Source organism: Rhincodon typus, chromosome 3 (assembly GCF_021869965.1).
Source record: "Rhincodon typus isolate 14 chromosome 3, sRhiTyp1.1, whole genome shotgun sequence".
Lineage (NCBI taxonomy): Eukaryota > Metazoa > Chordata > Chondrichthyes > Orectolobiformes > Rhincodontidae > Rhincodon > Rhincodon typus.
In genome coordinates, this window is record NC_063334.1 from 61,420,629 (window position 1) to 61,441,091 (window position 20,463).

Sequence of the window (20,463 nt, forward strand, 5' to 3'; positions counted from 1 at the left end):
CCTCAATTTAAAGCTATGTCCCCTCGTGCTAGCCATCACCATCCGAGGAAAAAGGCTCCCACTGTCCGCCCTATCTAATCCTCTGATCATCTTGTATGTCTCTATCAAGTCACCTCTTAACTTTCTTCTCTCTAACGAAAACAGCCTCAAGACCCTCAGCCTTTCCTCATAAGACCTTCCCTCCATACCAAGCAACATCCTGGTAAATCTCCTCTGCACCCTTTCCAATGCTTCCACATCCTTCCTATAATGCGATGACCAGAACCGTACGCAATACTCCAAGTGCGGCCGCACCAGAGTTTTGTACAGCTGCATCATGACCTCATGGCTCCGAAACTCAATCCCTCTACCAATAAAACCTAACATACTGTACGCCTTCTTAACAACGCTATCAACCTGGGTGGCAACTTTCAGTGATCTATGCACATTGCACACATTTTTCAGACATAATAGTGGTTTAAAGTAAAAGTCGTTTACAATTTTGGCTTATTTGAAGACAGTAGATATGTGTTCTGTGATGTCATGTACTTTATATTTTATTGTTTACTATCTTCTACTCCAAGAATTGTTCTTTATGCAACATTTGAAAAATACAGACTATTCATTATTGCTTCGTAGGATTTGCAAGTGCAGTTTGTTAATAGACATTAGTTTGGTATTTGTTGTGGTCTCGGATTGTGTTCCTGTTGTGTCCAGGTATTAAAATGAACTAGATCTGCTTTAAACATTCTATATAATTTCTGTGGTCACTTTTCTGACAAGTTGCTGTTTGGTGTACCAATATTATTAAATATTGATAGCTGTTTTTAAGGATATGATGCAAGCTTAAGTTGGTAATTTCATATTTATGTTTTGGTGAAGATGATTAGCATCAATATCAGTGTAATATGTTTGTTTTAAATTCAAATTTTATAGCTAGTTAATGGATTACAAGGTTTATAGGCTTATAAGATGGCATTGATTTGTGAAGGAAAAATGATATTTGACAAATTTGATCACGTTTTGAGGAGGGAATCAGGCGCGTGATGCAAGGCTTTTGGTAAGGTTCATCAAGGCAGACTGGTTAAGAAATTAAGAATCCATGGGAGCCAATGCAAAGTGGCATGTTGGATCCAAAATTGGCTGAGAGGCAGAAAGTATAGGCTGATAGGGGGATAAATTCATGATTGGAAGTCTGTTTTCATTGGGGTTCTACAGGGTTTGATGCTCAGGCCCTTGCTGTTTGTAGTGTACATTAATGATTTGGACTTAAATGTAGAGGGTATAATCAAGAAGTCCATGGATTACATTAAATTTAGATATTCATTAGTATGCCACAGCCTTCGGGACTATGAGCCAAAAACTAGAAATTCTTTGTAGATCTTTATTGACCAGCAGAGACACAATGGGCCAAATGGCAGCTTACTGTACTGTAAACATCTAAATCTATAGGATGAACATTTGTAGGTTCAGCTATTATGCTTGTGAAATTTGGTACAATGTTCACAGTTATTTTCTGCTCATTTTTTAATGCAACTTCACTTTCCAGGATTTATGCTCATGAGAGGGTAACTCGGTCTGAAAAGCAATTCCAATCTCTCCCAGCAGCTCATCGAAAGCTGCTTCCGAATTTCCTTCCTCATGTGAAAAAATTAAGAGAGTGTATTGAACATAACTATGAGATCCTGAAAGCAATTATCAACAACTGCAATCATATGTTTGAAAATAAGGAATATGGAGTCATTGATATGGAGGTAAGCAAAACACAAACACAGTATGATTTTGAAAACTCAATTGTATGCATTGGCTCAGAAGCAATTGGGGCTGCATGTGTTTTGTATTCGCACCAACTATCTAGTAGCAGAGGTATATCTGAGTAAATTTATGTAATATGTTAACATTGCTTTACACTTTGATTTAACCTATTAAATGCAACCTTTTGGTTTCTTTTACCTCTGTGCTTTTTTGGATAATTGTGCAATATTAAAATTCCTGTACTGGCTGAGGTTACCATGAATCTTGCCCATCACTTCAGGCATGGTGACCTTCAGATTAAATTTACCCACCAATCGGCTCTATCTAATGAGGGAGCAGCCCTATGGTCCTCTGGCGACTTTACCTTTTTACAGTATTAAAATGGTAAAAACTGACATTTGCAGTCTTGTTAAATAAAGAAAAATGGATACGTGGGAATGCATGCAGGTCAGATATTTTATTGATGTCATCTGAACCCTAAAATTTGTCTCAAGTCAAATGCATAGTATTTTCTTACTTTTGAAGCATTGATGATTGTGAGAACGTTTTAATAAATCATGATCCTCAATCTTTATTATTGTAGTAATATTGACAGTAATACAATACCAAGCCAAAAAAAAAATTGCCACTTCAAACCTCTGCTAAGGTAGCTAATTTCAGTTGGTACAGCATTCTAAATGTGGACGTTAGCCTTAGTGTCACTGGGTGGAAAGGTGAAAATTGGCCAGAGTTCCCACTTCTGATTGATATCTCATGGCTTTTTGTCAGAAGTGAATTTGAGCAGACAGTCGGTGAGGACTTAGCAACACTTACATATCACCTAGAAGCATGTAGTATCATTGTTAGGTGAAGTATAGAGCTCCATTGTATGACAGCGACACCAACCACCACCCCCCCCAAAAAAAAAAATTGGTGTTGGAATTAGTGGGAGGGTATCCAATTGGATTGAAAGCTGATTAGATGGGAGCAAATAAGAGCAGGAGTGAGGAACAATTTCCCAGAATTATTGAAAGTTAAAAGAAAGACATTCTTGAGTGGCTGTTGGGACACCAGCTATCACGCAGTGCTCCGTAACCAATGTAGTACTTCTGCTTTTGAAGAGTAATCACTGTTGTCATGCAGTAACTGTGATGTTTGTTGAAGGCTAAATGTTGGCCAGGGCACCAAGGGTATTTCCCCGCCTCCCTTCATATAGTACCATGGGAATTTTAACATCCATCCTAGCAAGGTGGGGCCTTCATTTAAAGTCTCATCTGAAAAACACCTCCCTAACAGTACAGCATTCACACAATACTGTACAGGAGTATGAGCATTGATTTTTGTGCTTAAGCCCAGGAGTGGGACTTGAACGAGGAACTTGTGAATCAAGAATGCCACCAACTGAACCACAACTGATAGTTGTGACGGCATCCCACAGGTTCTATTTTGGGACCATTCATATATACATTTTGAATGGGTTGGCAACTGGCTGATATGATGACCAATGGGTTTTGTGGAGTCAGATTCTCAGTTCCTTGAAAGCAGCTCTTTGGCGGACAAGATCAGTTTGAAAAAAGCTATTAGAAAATGGTTTTATGGAAAAACAGGAGAGAATATAAAAGTTGAGGGCTGTTAACCATAACTGTGCTGCTGGTGTTAATAATGGAAGCAAAGATCATGCCAGCATTTAAGAAAAGGTTCATTGGGTGCTTGAAGGAAAACAGAACAAAGATATGGAGAAAGGGAAGTATGGAATTATGGGTATTGCTAATATGGGAGATGCATAACAGTGTAGACTGGCAGGGATGAATGCTGCATCTGTGTGTAATTCCATCCAATTTGCATAATAAGCTAGAAAATACAAAATATTGGTGAAGTCTAAAATCTTGCATCGCATTTTTTTCCTTAATAAGCTATTTCATATCTTGGGAGTTTCTTTAATTTAGTAATAAATGACTTTTTGTTTATAACATGCACAGGCTGACCTGGGACAATTAAAACCAGCATCTACCTTTGACATGGACAAATTGAAGTCCACCATTAAGCAGTTTGTGAGAGATTGGAGTGATGATGGCAAGGCTGAACGGGATGCCTGTTATCGGCCAATCATTGAAGAAATTGTAAAACATTTCCCTCCAGATGAATGGTACAGTATTGGTTACATAAAATTATGATTACAGCCTTAAATGAGAGATCAATAAAATGGAATTCTTTGAAATTTGCATCATAGGTAAACAGGATGGTTAAGAAAGTGTTTAGCATGCTTGCCTTCATTGTTCAGACCTTTTGAGTATAGAAATTGGGATGTCATGTTGAGGTTGTGCAGGATGTTGGTGAGGCCTCTTCTATAGTGCTGTGTGCAGTTCTGGTTGCCCTGTTATAGTAAAGATGTTATTAAACTGGAGAGAATTCAGAAAACATATACCAGGATGTTGCCAGGAATGGAGTGTTTGAGATATAAAAATAGACTGGAAAGTCTGAGACTTTTTTTTCACAGGAGCGAAGGAGGTTGCAGGGTGATCTTATACAGGTTTATAAAATCATAAGGGGCGTAGATGAAGTGAATGACAAGGGTCTTTTTATTAGGGTGGGGAATTCAAAACTAGGGGGCATATTTTTAAGGTGGGAGGAGAAAAATTTAAAAAGGATGAGGGGCAACTTTTTTTTTGCAGTGTGGTTCATGTGTGGAATAAACTTCCAGAGAAAGTGGTGGATGCTGGTATAGTTACAATGTTCAAAAGACATTTGGATAAGTTCATGAATAGGGACAGTTTAGTGGGATATGGGCCAAGCACAGGCAGGTGGGACGAGTTTATTTTGGGAACATGGTTGGCGTGGACTGGTTAGACTGAAGGGTTTGTTTCCACATATGACCCTATATCAGTTAGTGTTTTTCAGCCTAGCATCATATTCAGCTGAAGATTTTAGCAGATCAGATTCAATGTAGTTTGAGCAGGGTTACGTAAACTCAGTTGTGACAACGGGCGTCATAGTAAATCACTGTCTGTGGTTAAAAGGAAAATTACAATTAAAGGTTTCTGGTACTAAGTAAATGTCTAAATGGACAATTAGTTTGCTGCAACCTGTTACCAATGTTTCATGCAGAGTACAAGCTTATGTGGTAAGGTGCAGTCAAGATATTACCTGCAAAGCTATACTGCAGCAAGAACCATCGTCTTCAAGAGAGCAGGGAGAAAGTTGCAATATAATTCCTTCACAATACATAGTCATAAACCACCTACTTGCAATAATAAAATGAAACTAAATGTACCTGACAAGAATTGCATTTCTTTTTCTAGACATATTGGAAGCAAAATATGATAGAATTACTGAAAGACAGCTTCTAAACATTCTAAACAGCTACAGTCTGTAACAGGCCACATCTGAGTGCAATACAGATACAGAATTAAAAATTTCTAATTATGTGAAAGGTGAGAAAATATCAGCTGTAATAAAATGTGCCAAGGCACTACACAGAAGTAAAACAACAAAATATGTCATTGAGCTAGAGAAATTAGGGCAGACGACCCAAAGCCTGGTTACAGAGAGAGGTTTTAAGGAATATCTTACATATAATAATGAAGTAAAGAGCTAGAAAAGGTTGGGAGGAGCTGAAGCAACAGCTAACAATGATAGAGCACTCAAAACTGGGATGCTGTAGAAGCCAAAACCAAATTAGTGCAGCTGCCAAGGAAAGTTTTGAAGCTGGAGGAGATTAAAGATAAGAGAGGAGAAAACCAGGGAGGGATTTGAAAACTAGGATGGCAGTTTTAAATCTGAGTTGTTGCTTAACTGGGATCCCATGTCGGTCAGTCAGCAGCACATGGGGTGGTGAGTGAATGAAACTTATTGTGAGTTAGGATGCAGGCAGTTATGTTTTTTGCAGACCTCAAGTTTACAGGAATGGTTAGAATCTGTAAGTTTGTTAAAAATAGTTGAGGTAACAAGGCATGGAGAAGGATTTATGCAGTGCAAGGCAGAGATAGGCAGAGAGATGAAGATGGAAAAAGGCCAATTTTCATACCCTGCAAGGATATGTGGGTGAAGTTGATTTCAAGGTCAAATATGATACCAAGGTTGTGAACAGTGGATTAACTTCAGGTAGTTGCAACAGAGAAGGATGCAGTCAGTGGCAAGAGAATGGGGTTTGTGGTGGAACCCGAACACACTGCCAACTGGCTTCACAATATTTACTTGGAGGAAATTTCTGTTTATTCAGTAACAAGCAGTGTGATGATTTAGAGACAGTAGAAGAGTTGACTGAAGTGATGGTAAAGTATAGGTGGGTGTCATCGGTATCCATTTGGAAATTGATAGTGTGCTTTGTGGATAATGTAAGGGCAGTATATAAATCAGAGGTAGTAAAAGGCCAAGGTTAGATCTTAGGTGAAACACCAGAAACAGCTGTGTAGGAAAGAGAAGTTAATGATGATTTTCTTCCAACAGTGAATCCAGATGAGTGCAGTCCCAACTTGCTGGACTACTTTACACATTGAGTAAACTTCTAACTTTCTTCTTCCAATATGTTAGCTCCATTTTTTAAATCATTTTATTTTGGTTTGGTTTTAACTAGAAATCCATATTTATCCAGTTAAAGTTGCTTTTATAGTACTTGGGTGAACAAAATGAAAAAATATGCAATTATCAATAATAAAAAAAACTTACCAAGATGCATCTGTGAAGGAAAAGCACTTTAACGTGATTTTTCAGAATCATACTTGAGACAAAACAATGCAAGAAAATGCATCAATGAGTTATTCAGCTGTTCAAAGCCAAGTACCCTTAAATAAAATAAAGTATCATAAATGCTGAAGTTCTTACCCCTCCTATGTTTAGCACGTATCAACATTTTGAATGGTCGAGTCATTGTTGCCAACAGAAATGTAGATAAATTACATATGACAAAACAACCAGTAATGGCATTGAAATGCTTTGTGCTACATTAATTTGAGTTCAGATTGGGTGTGGTTTACTGTTGAATCAAATGCTTCGCTCAGCCTGGTCAGGTGATCATAGCAGCATCTTAATTTAGTGTTTTCCTTTTCTAAAACCATTTTAATGATCCAAGGTATTAAAATCAGGTGATGGCCATCAAAAATTAAGTGTTTATTTTTGCTACTATCATAACAAATCTGCTAAGCATTTTAATATTTCTTTCCTCACAATGTTTAACGAATCTAGTATTTCACACTTCTTAGTTGCCATATCCGCTTAGCTCCCTCTTGTAAAAACAAATGCAAAGCACTCATTAAGAAGCAAGCACGTGTCTTTCAAGTTGACCTTTTTTTGACACTAATTGGCCATGTTTTTTATTTGATTATCTTCTTTTGCTTTATATATTTTGAAAATATCTTTGGATTTTCCTTGATTCTACTTTCCAGCATTTCTATTTGCTTTTCTAATTTCATGTGCTTTCTTTCCTGCTCTTGTTTTTCTACAATATAGTTGAGCTTTTGATATCTGACAGAAACTGGTTTTTAAACTTGATTTACTTTATATACATCTATGGTCTGACAACAGAATGAAGACTAAAAATAAACCTTTCTTTTACACATGGGAACTCAAATGGTTTCTTGTTAGTACTTGAAGCAAGTAGATCATGTTGCTGCTAAAGGCACACAGCTATCAGTCATAAACCACTTGAGTAGTACACAAAATAACCTGAATGTTTTATCTTATGATCAAGAAACTTTCATTATTTCTAAACAGTGGATTTTAAATGGTAATTTAGTTTGGTGCAATGGTTGTTAACTGAATACACAGAAAGCAATTAAAATATAAAAATTCAAGCAAGAAATGGCTTAATTTATACTTGAAAGCTCAAAACTCTCAGTCTTGTTCATTTGTAATTGTCAGTGACATAGTAAGATACAAAACGTGACTAATCCATTTAAAGCATTTAATTGTTACTGTGTAGTTTTTGTCCCTGTATTTAAGAAAAGATAAACTAACTTTGGAGGCGATTCAAAAGAGATTCACAGGAATGATTCCCAGGATGAAGAGGTTGACTTTCAAGAACGACTAAACGGATTAGGCCTTTATTCATTTGCTTGAAAGAATAAGGAGTGATCTTATTGAAACATATAAGTTTCTGGCAAGGCTTGACAGGTTAGGTGTTGGAAAGATGTTTCCATTAATGGGGATGTCTTGAATTAGGGAATATAGTTACAGAGAAAGGGAACTTATTTAAAACTGAGATATAAAGGAATTCCTTCTTCCAGAGGGTAGTGAATGTCTGGCATTTTCTACCCCACAGACCTGTAGAGGCTTGATCACTGGAAAGTATTTAAAAAGGTGATTGTAGTTTTGAAATATTGGGGAGTTGAGGGCTTTGAGGAGATGGCTAAAAAGAGGAGTTGAGGCCTGAGGCAGATCAGCCACGATCTGTTGAATGGCAGGACTGGCTCGAGGGGCTGAATAGTGTACTCTAGCACCTCTTGCTTACTTATATCCTGTGATACTTGATCGTTGTTTAATTTCCCAGCTGAGATTTTGCATATGGAATTAATTGTTACAATATATATTGCTTTCTCAATACAGCAATCCTTCTGACATGAACATTCTTGTACCAGGAGCAGGACTTGGAAGACTAGCCTGGGAAATTGCTAGATTGGGTTATAGCTGCCAGGGTAATGAGTGGAGTCTATACATGCTCTTCTGTTCACATTTTGTACTCAACAGGTAAAGACTGACTTCAGAATTTGAGCTGCACTTGCTGTAGAGTGTGTAGTCTTAAAAATATTTTCTAGTTTAAAATTATTAAAACTGTATGATTTATTTTAAACAAAACAGAACATGTTGGATTACATGGCAGGCTAAACAGAATTTATTAAGCGAAAATATAGGTTGTGTCCATTTCATTAATCTTTCAACAGTCTGACTTGACATATTAACTTGCTTTGCCTCTTTATTCCTACTGATTGATTTGTGTATTTCCAACACGTCTGCTTTTGTTGGATTTTCACCACTTAACAGTTTTGTTTGTTTAGAAAATATAAATGATTTTTTGTGCATTAAAGTGCCTAATTCTTTTTTTTAAAGATGTACTGGAGTGAACACAATGACACTGTACCCCTGGATACATCAATTTAGTAACAACAAGCGATCAGCTGATCAGATTCGACCAGTTCATTTTCCAGATGTTAACTCTCATAGTCTTCCATCTTATGCTAACTTTTCTATGACAGCTGGAGATTTCCAGGAGATCTATACAGAGCCAAGTAAGTAAATCATTATTGGCATTTTGTCAGCATTATTATTTAGACTGATTTGCACTTTTTACTTAGTACATTTATAACACGAATACAGTTTTAAATAAGGGATCATAAATCAGTTGCTGTGTTAAGAATTATTTCAACTAAGGTTTTGGAGTAGATCTGTCGCTCTGGTTGTGGGTGTTGAGGTTGGTTGGCTCGCCGAGCCGGTTTGTTGTTCCACAGACGTTTCATTACCGTGCTTGGTAACATCCTCAGTGCAGCCTCTGATGAAGCGTCGGTGTGTTTCCCGCCTGGTTTTTAAACTCTGGGGTCCGTTGCGATGGATTGCCTCACTACCGGGTTTCCTCCGTAGTGGAATGTATATGGGGTCGAGTTCAATGTGTTTATTAATAGCATGCTTCGTGCAGTGCTATGTTTCCAGGAACTCTCGTGCTTGTCTCTGCCTAGCCTGTCCCAGGATCTTGATGTTGTCCCAGTCAAAGTCGTGGTTCTCCTTGATCAAAACCAACACCAAGATCCTGGGACAGGCTAGGCAGAGACAAGCACGAGAATTCCTGGAGGCATGGCACTCCACGAAGCATGCTATTAATAAACACATTGAACTCGACCCCATATACATTCCACTACGGAGGAAACCCGGTAGTGAGGCAATCCATCGCAACGGACCCCAGAGTTTAAAAACCAGGCGGGAAACACACCGACGCTTCATCAGAGGCTGCACTGAGGATGTTACCAAGCACGGTAATGAAACGTCTGTGGAACAACAAACCGGCTCGGCGAGCCAACCAGCCTCAACAATTATTTCAACTTTTAAACTTGGTTTGTGTAGTAAAGCTCTAGATTTAAAATGCAATGTTTTACAAATTTGCTGTTTTTAGCTTTGAGTTGCAGTGCAATCAAAACATCTTCATTCCAACCTTTGAATTCCATTTCACAATTGCTTATATTTATGTTTGAGCAATTTATTATGAAGTGCTTTTACTCCATTCTCATAATGCAACAGCCACAGTTGTAGGCCACTGATACTTCTGTTTAAGTTGAATTTACCAAAAAAAAAGGCAGTCCCTTTTATGCAATGTATTTCTAGTTGTGGCAAATTAATATAATTATCTACATTCTATACAGCTCTATAAGAAATAAGACCAGGAGATTCTGTATAATAGCATAAGAAATAAGAGCAGGAGTAAGCCATAAGGCTTCTTGAGCTTGGTCCATCAAACAGTAAGATCATGGCTGATCTTCAACCTCAGTTCTGCTTTCCCTCGGATTCACATATCACTCGATTTTCACTAGAATCCAAAAGAGTATCCACCTCAGGCTTGCATATACTCAATCTTTTGAAGATCCACTTGGGATGTTCCCTGGGGTAAAGAATTCTACAGTCTTATCAATGTTGGGAGAGATCTTTTTCGAAGTGTATTCTAAATCTCTCTGAATTATAGCAAAAGCAAACTGCAAATGTTTTGAATGCCTCAAAAAAACCACTTTGAACTCTTAGTGAATGCAGCTGATGAATGGTGTTCTGTATTAAGGTGCAAGGTGAGAAAGAGCCCATTGATCAATATATTACTGCATTAATACAGCTCACAGAATTCAGAATTCGTGCAATTAAAAGATGATCTAAATAAAAAGAGGATAATATTATAGGGAGATAGTGGCATGGTGATATTATCACTGAACGAATGATCCAGAGATGCAGGCTAATGTTATGGAAGTAGGAATTAAAATCCCACGGTGGCATGTGGTGAAATTTAAATTTTTCAAGTGGTCATACCTGGAGGAGAAATGAATTAACGCTCAAATTAAAGCAATGACATGCAATCCCTCTGCACAACAAGTGCATTAGAATCGTCTGAAAACTTTCCATTTGCTTCCCAAAAGGAGACCTTGACAATCCTCATTTACCACCAAGCACTTTTACTTGGCCAAGCTAGTTTGCACTTTGAACAATTCCTCCTTTAACTTGACCCATTTTCTTCCAGTCAGAGTGACTATGGGTATGCACTTGGACCCAGTTATGTTTGTCTCTTCGTGGGGTATGTAGAACATGCCATGTTCCAGTCCTACTCAGAGTATTCTCCCACTTTTTCTTCACTGTGCCAAGAACATAATCACTGCTCAGCTTGGTCTTATGTGGAATTTGAAAAAATGATCAATTTTGATTCGAATGTCCATTAGATGTCGCTTTCACATCATCCCTGTATGACTCTTCCATGACTTCCCTGTCTCCATTTCTGGATTAGGTTATCTGCCAATACCACTGCAAGCCAGCGACTCCCACAGTTACCTTGACTGCATTTCCTCAATCCATGCTTCCTGTAAGGATGGGTACATGAACAGGAAGGTTTTAGAGTGATGCTGGCAAATGGGACTATGTCAGATTGGGATGTCTGGTCAGCATGGACGAGTTGGACCGAAGGGTCTATTTCCATGCTGTATGACTCTGACTGCATTTTCACAGTTTCTCCATTTTAATTGGATCTGATCTGCTAATGCCACCTTCCATGGGGTGCCTCTGACACCACCACCACCACCACCCCCACCCCCACCCCCACCCCCACCCCCACCCCCACCTCTGAAATCTGTGATCTCGTCCAGCTTCACAGCTCTCCTTGATAGCTGCATTCATCCTCTTGAACATCCCAAGTTTAATTACTGTACCATTCTTAGCTGTGTCCCCCGATGCTCATCAGTAGAATTCCTTCCCTAATCCTCTCTGACTCTGCAGTTGATTTGTTTTTATCTTCATGACACTCCTTAAAACCTGCCACATTGATGAGGCTGTTGGTCATCTGTCCCAATTTCTCCAAATGTGGTTTTGTGCCATACTTTGCTTTTAATTTCTCTGAAGTACCTTGGGACATATGATCATGTTAAAGGTGTCTCATAAACACAAGTGGTTTCAGTAGTTTTTAATTGCCTGACTATATTGTACTCCAAAGTGGCCAATCAAAAGGGGAGAAGTTCCTGATCTTTAATAGCTGTCTTTCGGTGATTTACTCAATTTTTTTTTCTTTTTTTTTGTTTCATTATTTCCAGATATCCTTTGAAGTGACTTTGCTGCTTTGGGTTGTATTGTATATATGACACCTTGGCCCCAAAAATTTCAACCTTCTTATCTTCACCATTTCCATTCCTAAATAATTAATTTTAGCATTTCCTAGCTATTAGATTAACTGGCTTGTAGCTTTCTACTTTCTGTTTCCCTAACTTTTTGAAGAGATGTTACTTTTGCAATTTTCCAATCTGCTGGGAGCTTTCTAGAAATTAGACAACTTTGGAAGGTGGCACCCAGTGCAGCAATTTTGTTTCAGACCCTAGAATGTAAGCCATCAGGAGCTGGGGATTTGTCAGACTTTCTCACCACTAGTTTTCCCTACTTTTTCTCTCATGGTCATTAATTAATTCTGTCTCATTACATATTACCAGTATAAACTAGTCTGCTCCCTGTTTGTTCAAGAAGGTAATATTCTAAGAAACTTTCCTGAATACACTCCAAAATCATTTTTCAGGCACCTCTTCCATTTGGAGTTATCTAATCAATATAAAGATTAGAATTGCCTATGCTTTTTTACAATGTATTCTTTCTAAGCTGTAGGCCTATCCAGCTGTGCCAGCATTATAATCTATTGCTACTGGCCTTGTGAAGATTGTGTTGAGCTGCTTTCTTGAGCTGCTGCAGTCCATGTGGTCTAGGTGCATCCATAATGCTGTTGGGAAGAGAATAGTAGGATTTTGGCTCTGTGACCATGAATGAACAGCAATGTCTCCCTAAGTTCAGAATGGTGAGTGCTTTGGAGAGGATTTTGCATGTGGTGGTGACCCCATGTATCAGCTGCGCATGTCCTTTAGATGGTAGCAGTCATGGATTTAAAAGCTGCTGTCTATGGAGCCTTGTTGAATTTTTGAAATGCATCTTGTGTATGGTATCCACTGCTACTACTGTGCCTCGGTGGTGGAGGGAGTGATTGGCACCACATCCACAATCACAATCACCTGCTATGTTTTGGATGATGTCATTGAGAGTTGTTGGAGCTGCATTTAGAACTTAGTTGTCTGCTTCCCAGTTAAATATTTTATTCCTTCACAGATTCTAGGCTTCGCAGTCTAGACCAGCACTTACAGCCCATCCCTAATTGGTCTTGAGAAGATGGTGAAGAGTGTTCTTGAACCACTTCATTTTGTACAATTACACCCAAAGCGCTATTAAGGAGTTCACTGTTTTTGACCAAGTGACGTGAAAGAGCAGTGATTATGGTTCCATGTTGGTGATGGTGTGTTCCCATGTATCTGCTGCCCTCAATCATCTGGGTGGTAGATATTGCATGTTTGATCGGTACTATTGAAGGAGACAGAGTTGCTGTATTGCATTGTGTAGATGGTACACACTGCAGACACTCTGCACTGACAGTGGAGGGAATGAATGTTGAAGCTGGTAGATGAGATGCAAATCAAAAGGGCTGCTTTGCCTTGGATGGCGTCAAACCTCTTGAGTGTTGTTGAATTACATTTCTCCAGTTAAATGTATAGCATTCCAATATCTGTTGACGAACAGAGAGACCTAGGGGTTCAGATGCTCAGTTCTTTGAAAGTTCCATCCCTAGTAAACAGGTTTGTTAAGAAGCAGTTTAGCGTGCTTGCCTTCATTGCTCAGACTTTTGAGTATAGGTGTTGGGATGTCCAATTCAGGTTGTATAGGACGTTGGTGAGGCCATTGCATACGATTCTGGTTGCCCTGCTATTAGAAGGATATTATTAAATTAGAGGGGTTTCAGAAAAGATTTATGAGGGTGTTGCCAGGACTGGAGGGTTTGAGTTATATGGATAGGCTGGGACATTTTCACTGGAGCATAGCAGTTTGAGGGGTGACCTTTAAAGACATTATGAAATCATGAGGGGGCATAGATAAGGTGAATGACAAGGGTCTTTTCCCTAGGGTGGGGGAGTTCAAAACTAGGAGCCATATTTTTAAGGTGAGAGGAGAAAGGTTTAAAAAGAACCTGAGGGGCAACTTCTTCATTCACAAGGTGGTTCGAATGTGGAATGAACTGCCAGATAAAGTGGTAGATGCAGGTACACACACAACATTTAAAAGACGTTTGGATAGGTACACAAATAGGAAAGGTTTAGAGAGATATAGGCAAATGAGACTAGGTTAGTTTGGGAAACTTGGTCGGCCTGGACGAATTGGATCGAAGGGTCTGTTTCCGTGACTCTATGGCTCTGTTTGTGAGAGACCGTTAACAAAGATGAAAGAAGGACGTCAGTATATTCATACCATTATGGATACGACTTGATTTCCAGAAACTATTCCTTTAAGGACACAGCTAAAAAGCAGTGGACCCCTGCCTTTCAACAACTCCCTGGCCAAGAAAATTCTGCTACTATAACTGATTTGGTGATCTTTAGATGTCTATATATTAGAGATTTGCTGGGGTGCAGCTGAATCTAAACATTATCATCTTTATTGTCTTAGAGTTACACAAGTTACACATGTTACACAAGTGTAAAATAACTTCAGCATTTTTGTACCAACAGACACGTGGGATTGTGTAGCAACATGTTTCTTCATTGACACAGCACATAATGTTGTTGATTATATTGAAACGATATGGAAGATTCTGAAACATGGAGGCATATGGATAAATCTTGGTGAGTAATCTGATATTCTGTTTGCAATTAATATTGCAACTATATTTAAGAACATATGTATCTATACATTTTAAACTTCTATAAATAGAGTGTGTGTATATATGCATGTATGTCTTAGGGTATAAGCATCAAATATTTTAACATTCGAATCAGTCTCAGGAATTAATAAAGCCAGATTCGCACATCATTAGCTGTACGACAATGTTTCAGTTTTTAAACCACAAGTGCATAAATTGATGCTGCCAAATCAATGGATGTATATTTGAGGAAAAATCTTCTTGTATTTCAGTTCTGTTTCCTCCAGAAATAATGATCACAACTGCTTTGATTCCTTAAGGTATAGCCATAGCAATGTAAAATGTGAACATGATGGTATCTGCTTTTGTATATGTACTACATCAATATTAAATGTAACAGAAGCACTAGTAGTATTTTAAATTATGTTCCTCTGATGCTTTTCCACCTATTTCCTTATATAGACAACACAAATACTTCGTGCAAAGTGCAAAACCTGATAAAGAAAGCACCTTGAAGACTCTTTGTAGGTGACCATTATTCTGCAGATTGTGTTTTATTTTACCTTTAATTTTATATATAAACTAAGCAGATTAGTGAAGTGACAGCAAACTAGCTGTATATGATCAGGGTGATTTGCTCACTTATTAATCTATTAATGTTTGAGTGGCAGAATATTCGTAGATACTGAACCTTGTCCTCCTCAAAGAAAGTGGAGGATATGACAATGGAGCAGCTTCTGTCTGTGATGGGGTTTAGATGTTTTCATCAAAGTATTATTGAACCAAATTTTAAACAGAATAGGTTTTGACTCAATGTATGGAAATTTTCAAGATTAGTAAAATTCAAAACTAAAAAAAAATGCATTATCTAGTGTTTAATTGTAATGATTTAAAATTTACGTAAATTTTAATAGAAGTGCTTTTCATTTTTTTTTTGGAACATTGATATTTTGTTCTCAAACAGTTAGTTTGGAACTAAATGTTTTGAAATTAACATTGTATGCTGCCAGTTGTATTAAGTATGTTAATTGATCAATTGTAGAAGCATTACCTTTCAGTGATTTGTAAATAGTTGTCAGAAAATTGAGGATGAAATTTTACTTGGCCGTCACACTTGCTCTTCTGTAGGCTACATGTGTCATGAAATCTACCACATTTACTAAATTATCTGAGGGAAAGTTTCATGTATTTTTCCTTTTACACTGCCTACTCCTTCAGAGGTGCTACACTATTAAAATTGGTTGCCACAGCCTCTGTGTCACAGAGATCACTTTGTTCCATGGAATATTTGAATACCTCTAACCCTACTTATTCTTACATTACCTTTTCTTCACCAGTTTTTTTTTAAACTAGTCATGAATGCAACCGTTGCTGTGAGTCTGAGCGTGTTCCACATTTTCCCTATGCAAGGGAGAAATTTCCTTCCAATTCTCTTGTTAATTTTGCTGTTCAGTTCGGTATCTGATTTCAAGGTAAATGACCTATAAACATTTGAATTATCTTTGTATTTGAGCATTTTAAAGACCTGGAAAATGTCTCCTTTTCATCATCTTTCCTCCAGTGAATCCACATGCATTCTGTGATTCTGTTCATAACTTGGAGGCTTGAATACCTTAATTCTCTGTTCATCCTCTCATTGCACCAATCTTTTGGACATTGAGCATACAGGATTTTCAGATGAGATTAACAGTCATTTTTAACTTGTATTCATATAATTTTGATACGTTGTACTTGATAGGTTTGTTACAAGAACAATGTTGTCTTATTGTTTATGACTGTGTAGTAAGTTATACACTTTGCAAATGGGCAAACATGCTGGATGTTTCCTTCTGTGAGGAGAAGATCGATTAGGTTGACTTGAAGTGTACTACTGTAATGCTACTTATAATTCCTCTTTATTGTGGCAATGTTAGCTTTTGCAAGTAGACACTGAATTCTTACATTCATAATAGTAACTAAATTTAGCATTACATAAAATAATGAATGTTGAGAATTTAAGGGGATAGAACCATTATAGTCTGCAGCTCTGAAAAGCAACTAATTTTAAAATAGTACACAAGAAACAGTATCAAAAAACAAGAATCAAAAACTGCTTTCTGCATTTGTTTTACTCATCACAATTACAAAATTTTAATACATATTCTGTTGAGAATGAAAGCCTGTATGCGAAGGATTATTATCTGTGGTAATTAAGGAAATGAAGAATGGGGGTTACTGAACCTGCTCGTGTGTGTTCAGGCATCTGTATCTTCTGCCTGATGGAAGAGGTTATAGGAGATCATTACCAGGGTGCGATGGGCCTTTGATGTTTACAGCCTTTCCACGGCAGCGAGCCATGTAAATGGAGTCCATGGATGGAAGGTTGGTTTCCATAATGGTCTGAGCTGTACACACCACCTTCAATAGTTTCTTATGGTCCTGGCAGTTGCCATACCAGGCCATTATGCACCCCAGATGGTGTACAGTATTCCAAAATGTGAGGCTGTCCATTTTGGCAGGAAGACTTGGAAAGCAGAAAATTGCTTTTATAGATTGCATCAGAGGAGTTCTGCAGTACAGAGGAACTGTGAGTGTTTCATGTGCGATCTCTCAAAGTTAGGAACCAGGCAAAGTAGTTAGGAAGGCAAATAGAATGTGGATATTGCAAGGGCTGGAGATGAAAATAGGGAAGGCTTGCTAGGACATTGGTTAGTTCAGGTCATAGACCATAGGATCCTACAGTGTGGAAGCAAGCTATTCGACCCATTGACACCACACTGATTCCCTGAAGAGCATTCCATCCCATGGCTAATCGACCGAGTCTGCACATGAAGGTAATTTAACGTGGCCTAACCAGCACACCTTTGGACTATGGGAGGAAACCCTTGCAGACATCGAACATTACAGCGCAGTACAGGCCCTTCGGCCCTCGATGTATGGGGACAATGGTGCAAATTCCACACACAAAGTTGCTGAAGGCTGGAATTGAACCTGGTGCTGTGAGGCAGCAGTGCTAACCATTGAGCTGCCATGCTGCTCCAACTACTGCAGACAGATGATTTGGTCTCCTTCCCTAAGGAGCAATATACTAGTTTTGAAAGCAGGTTAGAAAAGTTTCATTGAGCTTGTTCTTGGGATAAAGGAATTGTCTGAAGAGCTTGACAGGGAAGGTATTCAGGGAAGGTATTGATTGCGTTCCCTGCTGGGAAATCTAGAAGTAAGACATGATTTTTAAAAAAAAAATTCTTCCTCCTATTCTTATGAATTTCTGTTTTCTTAAGTTTTGCCAAAGGAAGGGACATAATTGCACCAAATTCATAAGTATGGAGACGTCAAAGACGTCATTGGGAGTTCCACTTGTTCTTAGTTTACAAGTGTCACCCATGGCTAATCTCAATCCAAAGCCATCATTTCACAGTCATTCATACAGCATTCCTTGTGTAGTTTTTCATGCTGTTCACCAAATTTACTACACAGTACTGAACACTGAAAAACAACACCACTTTTCTGCTTGGGGATCCTGCCACCCTCCAGATTCAATCATTTTAGGGTCTGAACTCTCCCATGTACTAGCCCCCTACCCCACACAACAAACCTTGTTATCACATCGGCTGCCATTACACACTACCTGTTGTTAGTAACAAACAGTCCCCATTAACAGCTATTCACCCTCCTAGCCAGATCATTATCCACTCCTTTGTCCAACTGTTCTCCTTTCTGTTTGGGCTATCTCCCCACCTAATCATTTACTCCTTACCCTCCCCACCCACTTCCCCCCCACCCCCACCCCCACCCCCACCCCCACCCCCACCCCCAGATGGAATTCCATTTGTCATTTTTCCACACATTGAAATCATTGCTATCTTTCTGGAGTCTCCACACCCATGAATTTGGTGCGATTTCACAGTCAATTTTTGTCTCATCTGCATATTTCCTAATCATGCCTTTCACATTTAAGTCCAAATTATTAATATGTACACCAAACAGCAAAGGCTCACTGAACCCTGTGGGATTCCATTGGAAATTGCTTTCCATTTGCAAAGACATCTATTGACCATGTCCTCCTCCAGTGTCACAATGACGCCACCTGCAAACTGGAGGAGCAGCACCTCATATTCTGCCTTAGGAGCCTACAGCCTGATGGCCTAAACATAGAATTCACCAGTTTTAAAGTCTCCCCACCCCCGGCCTCATCCCTGTCCGACCCTTCCTCTCATCCCCGCCTCCTTGACCTAACACAACCCTGTCCATCATCTCTCCCACCTATCCGCTGCACCCATCCCACCCCACTGACCAATCCCCACCACTCCCCACTTGCACTCACCTATCACCTTCCCACCTACCTTCCCCAGCCCCACCCGTCCTCTCCTCTCTGTATTTATTTCTGAGCTCCCTTCCCCCTCCCCATTTCTGAAGAAGGGTCCAGATCTGAAATGTCAACTTTCCTGCTCCTCTGATGCTGCCTGGCCTGCTGTGTTCATCCAGCTGCACACTGTGTTATCTCTGATTCCAGCATCTGTAGTTCTTGCTACCTCTATTGACCATTACCATTTGTTTCCTGTTGCTGAGCTAATGTTGGATCCAACTCCTCACATTCTCCTGAATCCCATAGCTTTAACTTTTCTGACCAGTCTACCGTGTGGCTTGTAAAATGCATCACAAAAAAAAATCACTACATATAAATAATATCCACTACCTCATCATTATTTTAAAACAAAATTAAGGTCGTAAGACACAACCTTCCCTTAAATCCATGCTGACTATCCCTGATTGAAAAGATCCTTACAAAGTGAGAGTTTTTCCTATATCTCAGAATTGATTGTGTTAATTTAATAATAAATAATAATGCATACTCGATGCCAATATGATGGAAGAGATCTTCTGAGTTTTGGCTAGGGAATTGAAAGATGTTATTGTTTTAAACATGATATACAAGTTGATCAGTGCCTGTGGCTATGCTAGTTGTAAAACGTTCGATCTCAAATCTAAAAGCTAAGCAGATTCAGACTTGGTTAGTACTTGGATGGGAGACCACCTGGGAATGCCAGGTATCGTAGCCTAGGGGGCCCTTGTGGTGCATTGGTCCTATGTTTAAGTCAGCAGCCTCTGGTTCAAGTCACACCTGCTGCAGAGGCGTGTAACAATATCTCTGAACAGGTTGATGCAAAAATTTCTATACAAGTTGATCAGACCTTTATTCAAATACTGAAATATCAGTTTTTACACCCAACTTTTATACCTTTTTCTGATCCCTTCATTAATTCACAACCTTCTTAATTATATTGCATAGTTTTCATTTGACAAATGAATTGTTTATGCTTGCTTCTTATAGATAGAGATCTAGTTTAGTGATTGCCTTGAGGTGGAAAACTGTCTGTTTTTCTCTCCTTGCTTGATTCTCATTCCCTAACTTTCCACCCTAGAGGCTGTAGTTTTTCTCAAACAAGTGTTTAAGTAAGGCTGCAAAGTTATTTTTTAATTAATGAACAAAGGGAGCTTTTCTTCCTGGCGCATGTCTATGATCTCTATTATTTATGCCTTCTTATTAACTTAGTCTTAGAGTTGCTTTATACCTTTTTTAAGTTATTAAAATATAGAATCATAGTTCCTTCTTAAGGGTAAAGCTAAGTTGTTGTCAGGATTACATTAGTACACTTAGTCAATCAATTTAACCCTTTACTTGGATTATAGCAATATGTTTGCCACTAAACTGGTTTGCCATTTGCTAACTTCTGTGCTTAATTGGTCTAGCACCTTTAGAGTTATATCAAACTCTGTAAACCTGGTTATCTTGTTTTAGGTATGTCACGTGATTACCATAATGTATGTTGCATAGCTCAAGGTATACCTATTTAAACCTAACATAGACTAATGCCATGGAGACT

The 20,463-nt window shown here is 38.6% G+C and overlaps 1 protein-coding gene across 1 annotated transcript in view; it reads left to right on the plus strand.

Moving 5' to 3' along the window:
- The first annotated feature begins 1,025 nt into the window (after positions 1 to 1,025).
- The window catches only part of carnmt1 (carnosine N-methyltransferase 1), a 34,237-nt gene continuing 14,799 nt past the window's right edge, over positions 1,026 to 20,463 (plus strand). The window contains exons 1-6 of the mRNA XM_048593510.1: positions 1,026 to 1,039; positions 1,529 to 1,733; positions 3,693 to 3,859; positions 8,254 to 8,394; positions 8,755 to 8,933; positions 14,469 to 14,582. Of these exons, the coding sequence (XP_048449467.1) occupies positions 1,026 to 1,039; positions 1,529 to 1,733; positions 3,693 to 3,859; positions 8,254 to 8,394; positions 8,755 to 8,933; positions 14,469 to 14,582 (820 nt within the window). The remainder of the gene's footprint in view (positions 1,040 to 1,528; positions 1,734 to 3,692; positions 3,860 to 8,253; positions 8,395 to 8,754; positions 8,934 to 14,468; positions 14,583 to 20,463) is intronic.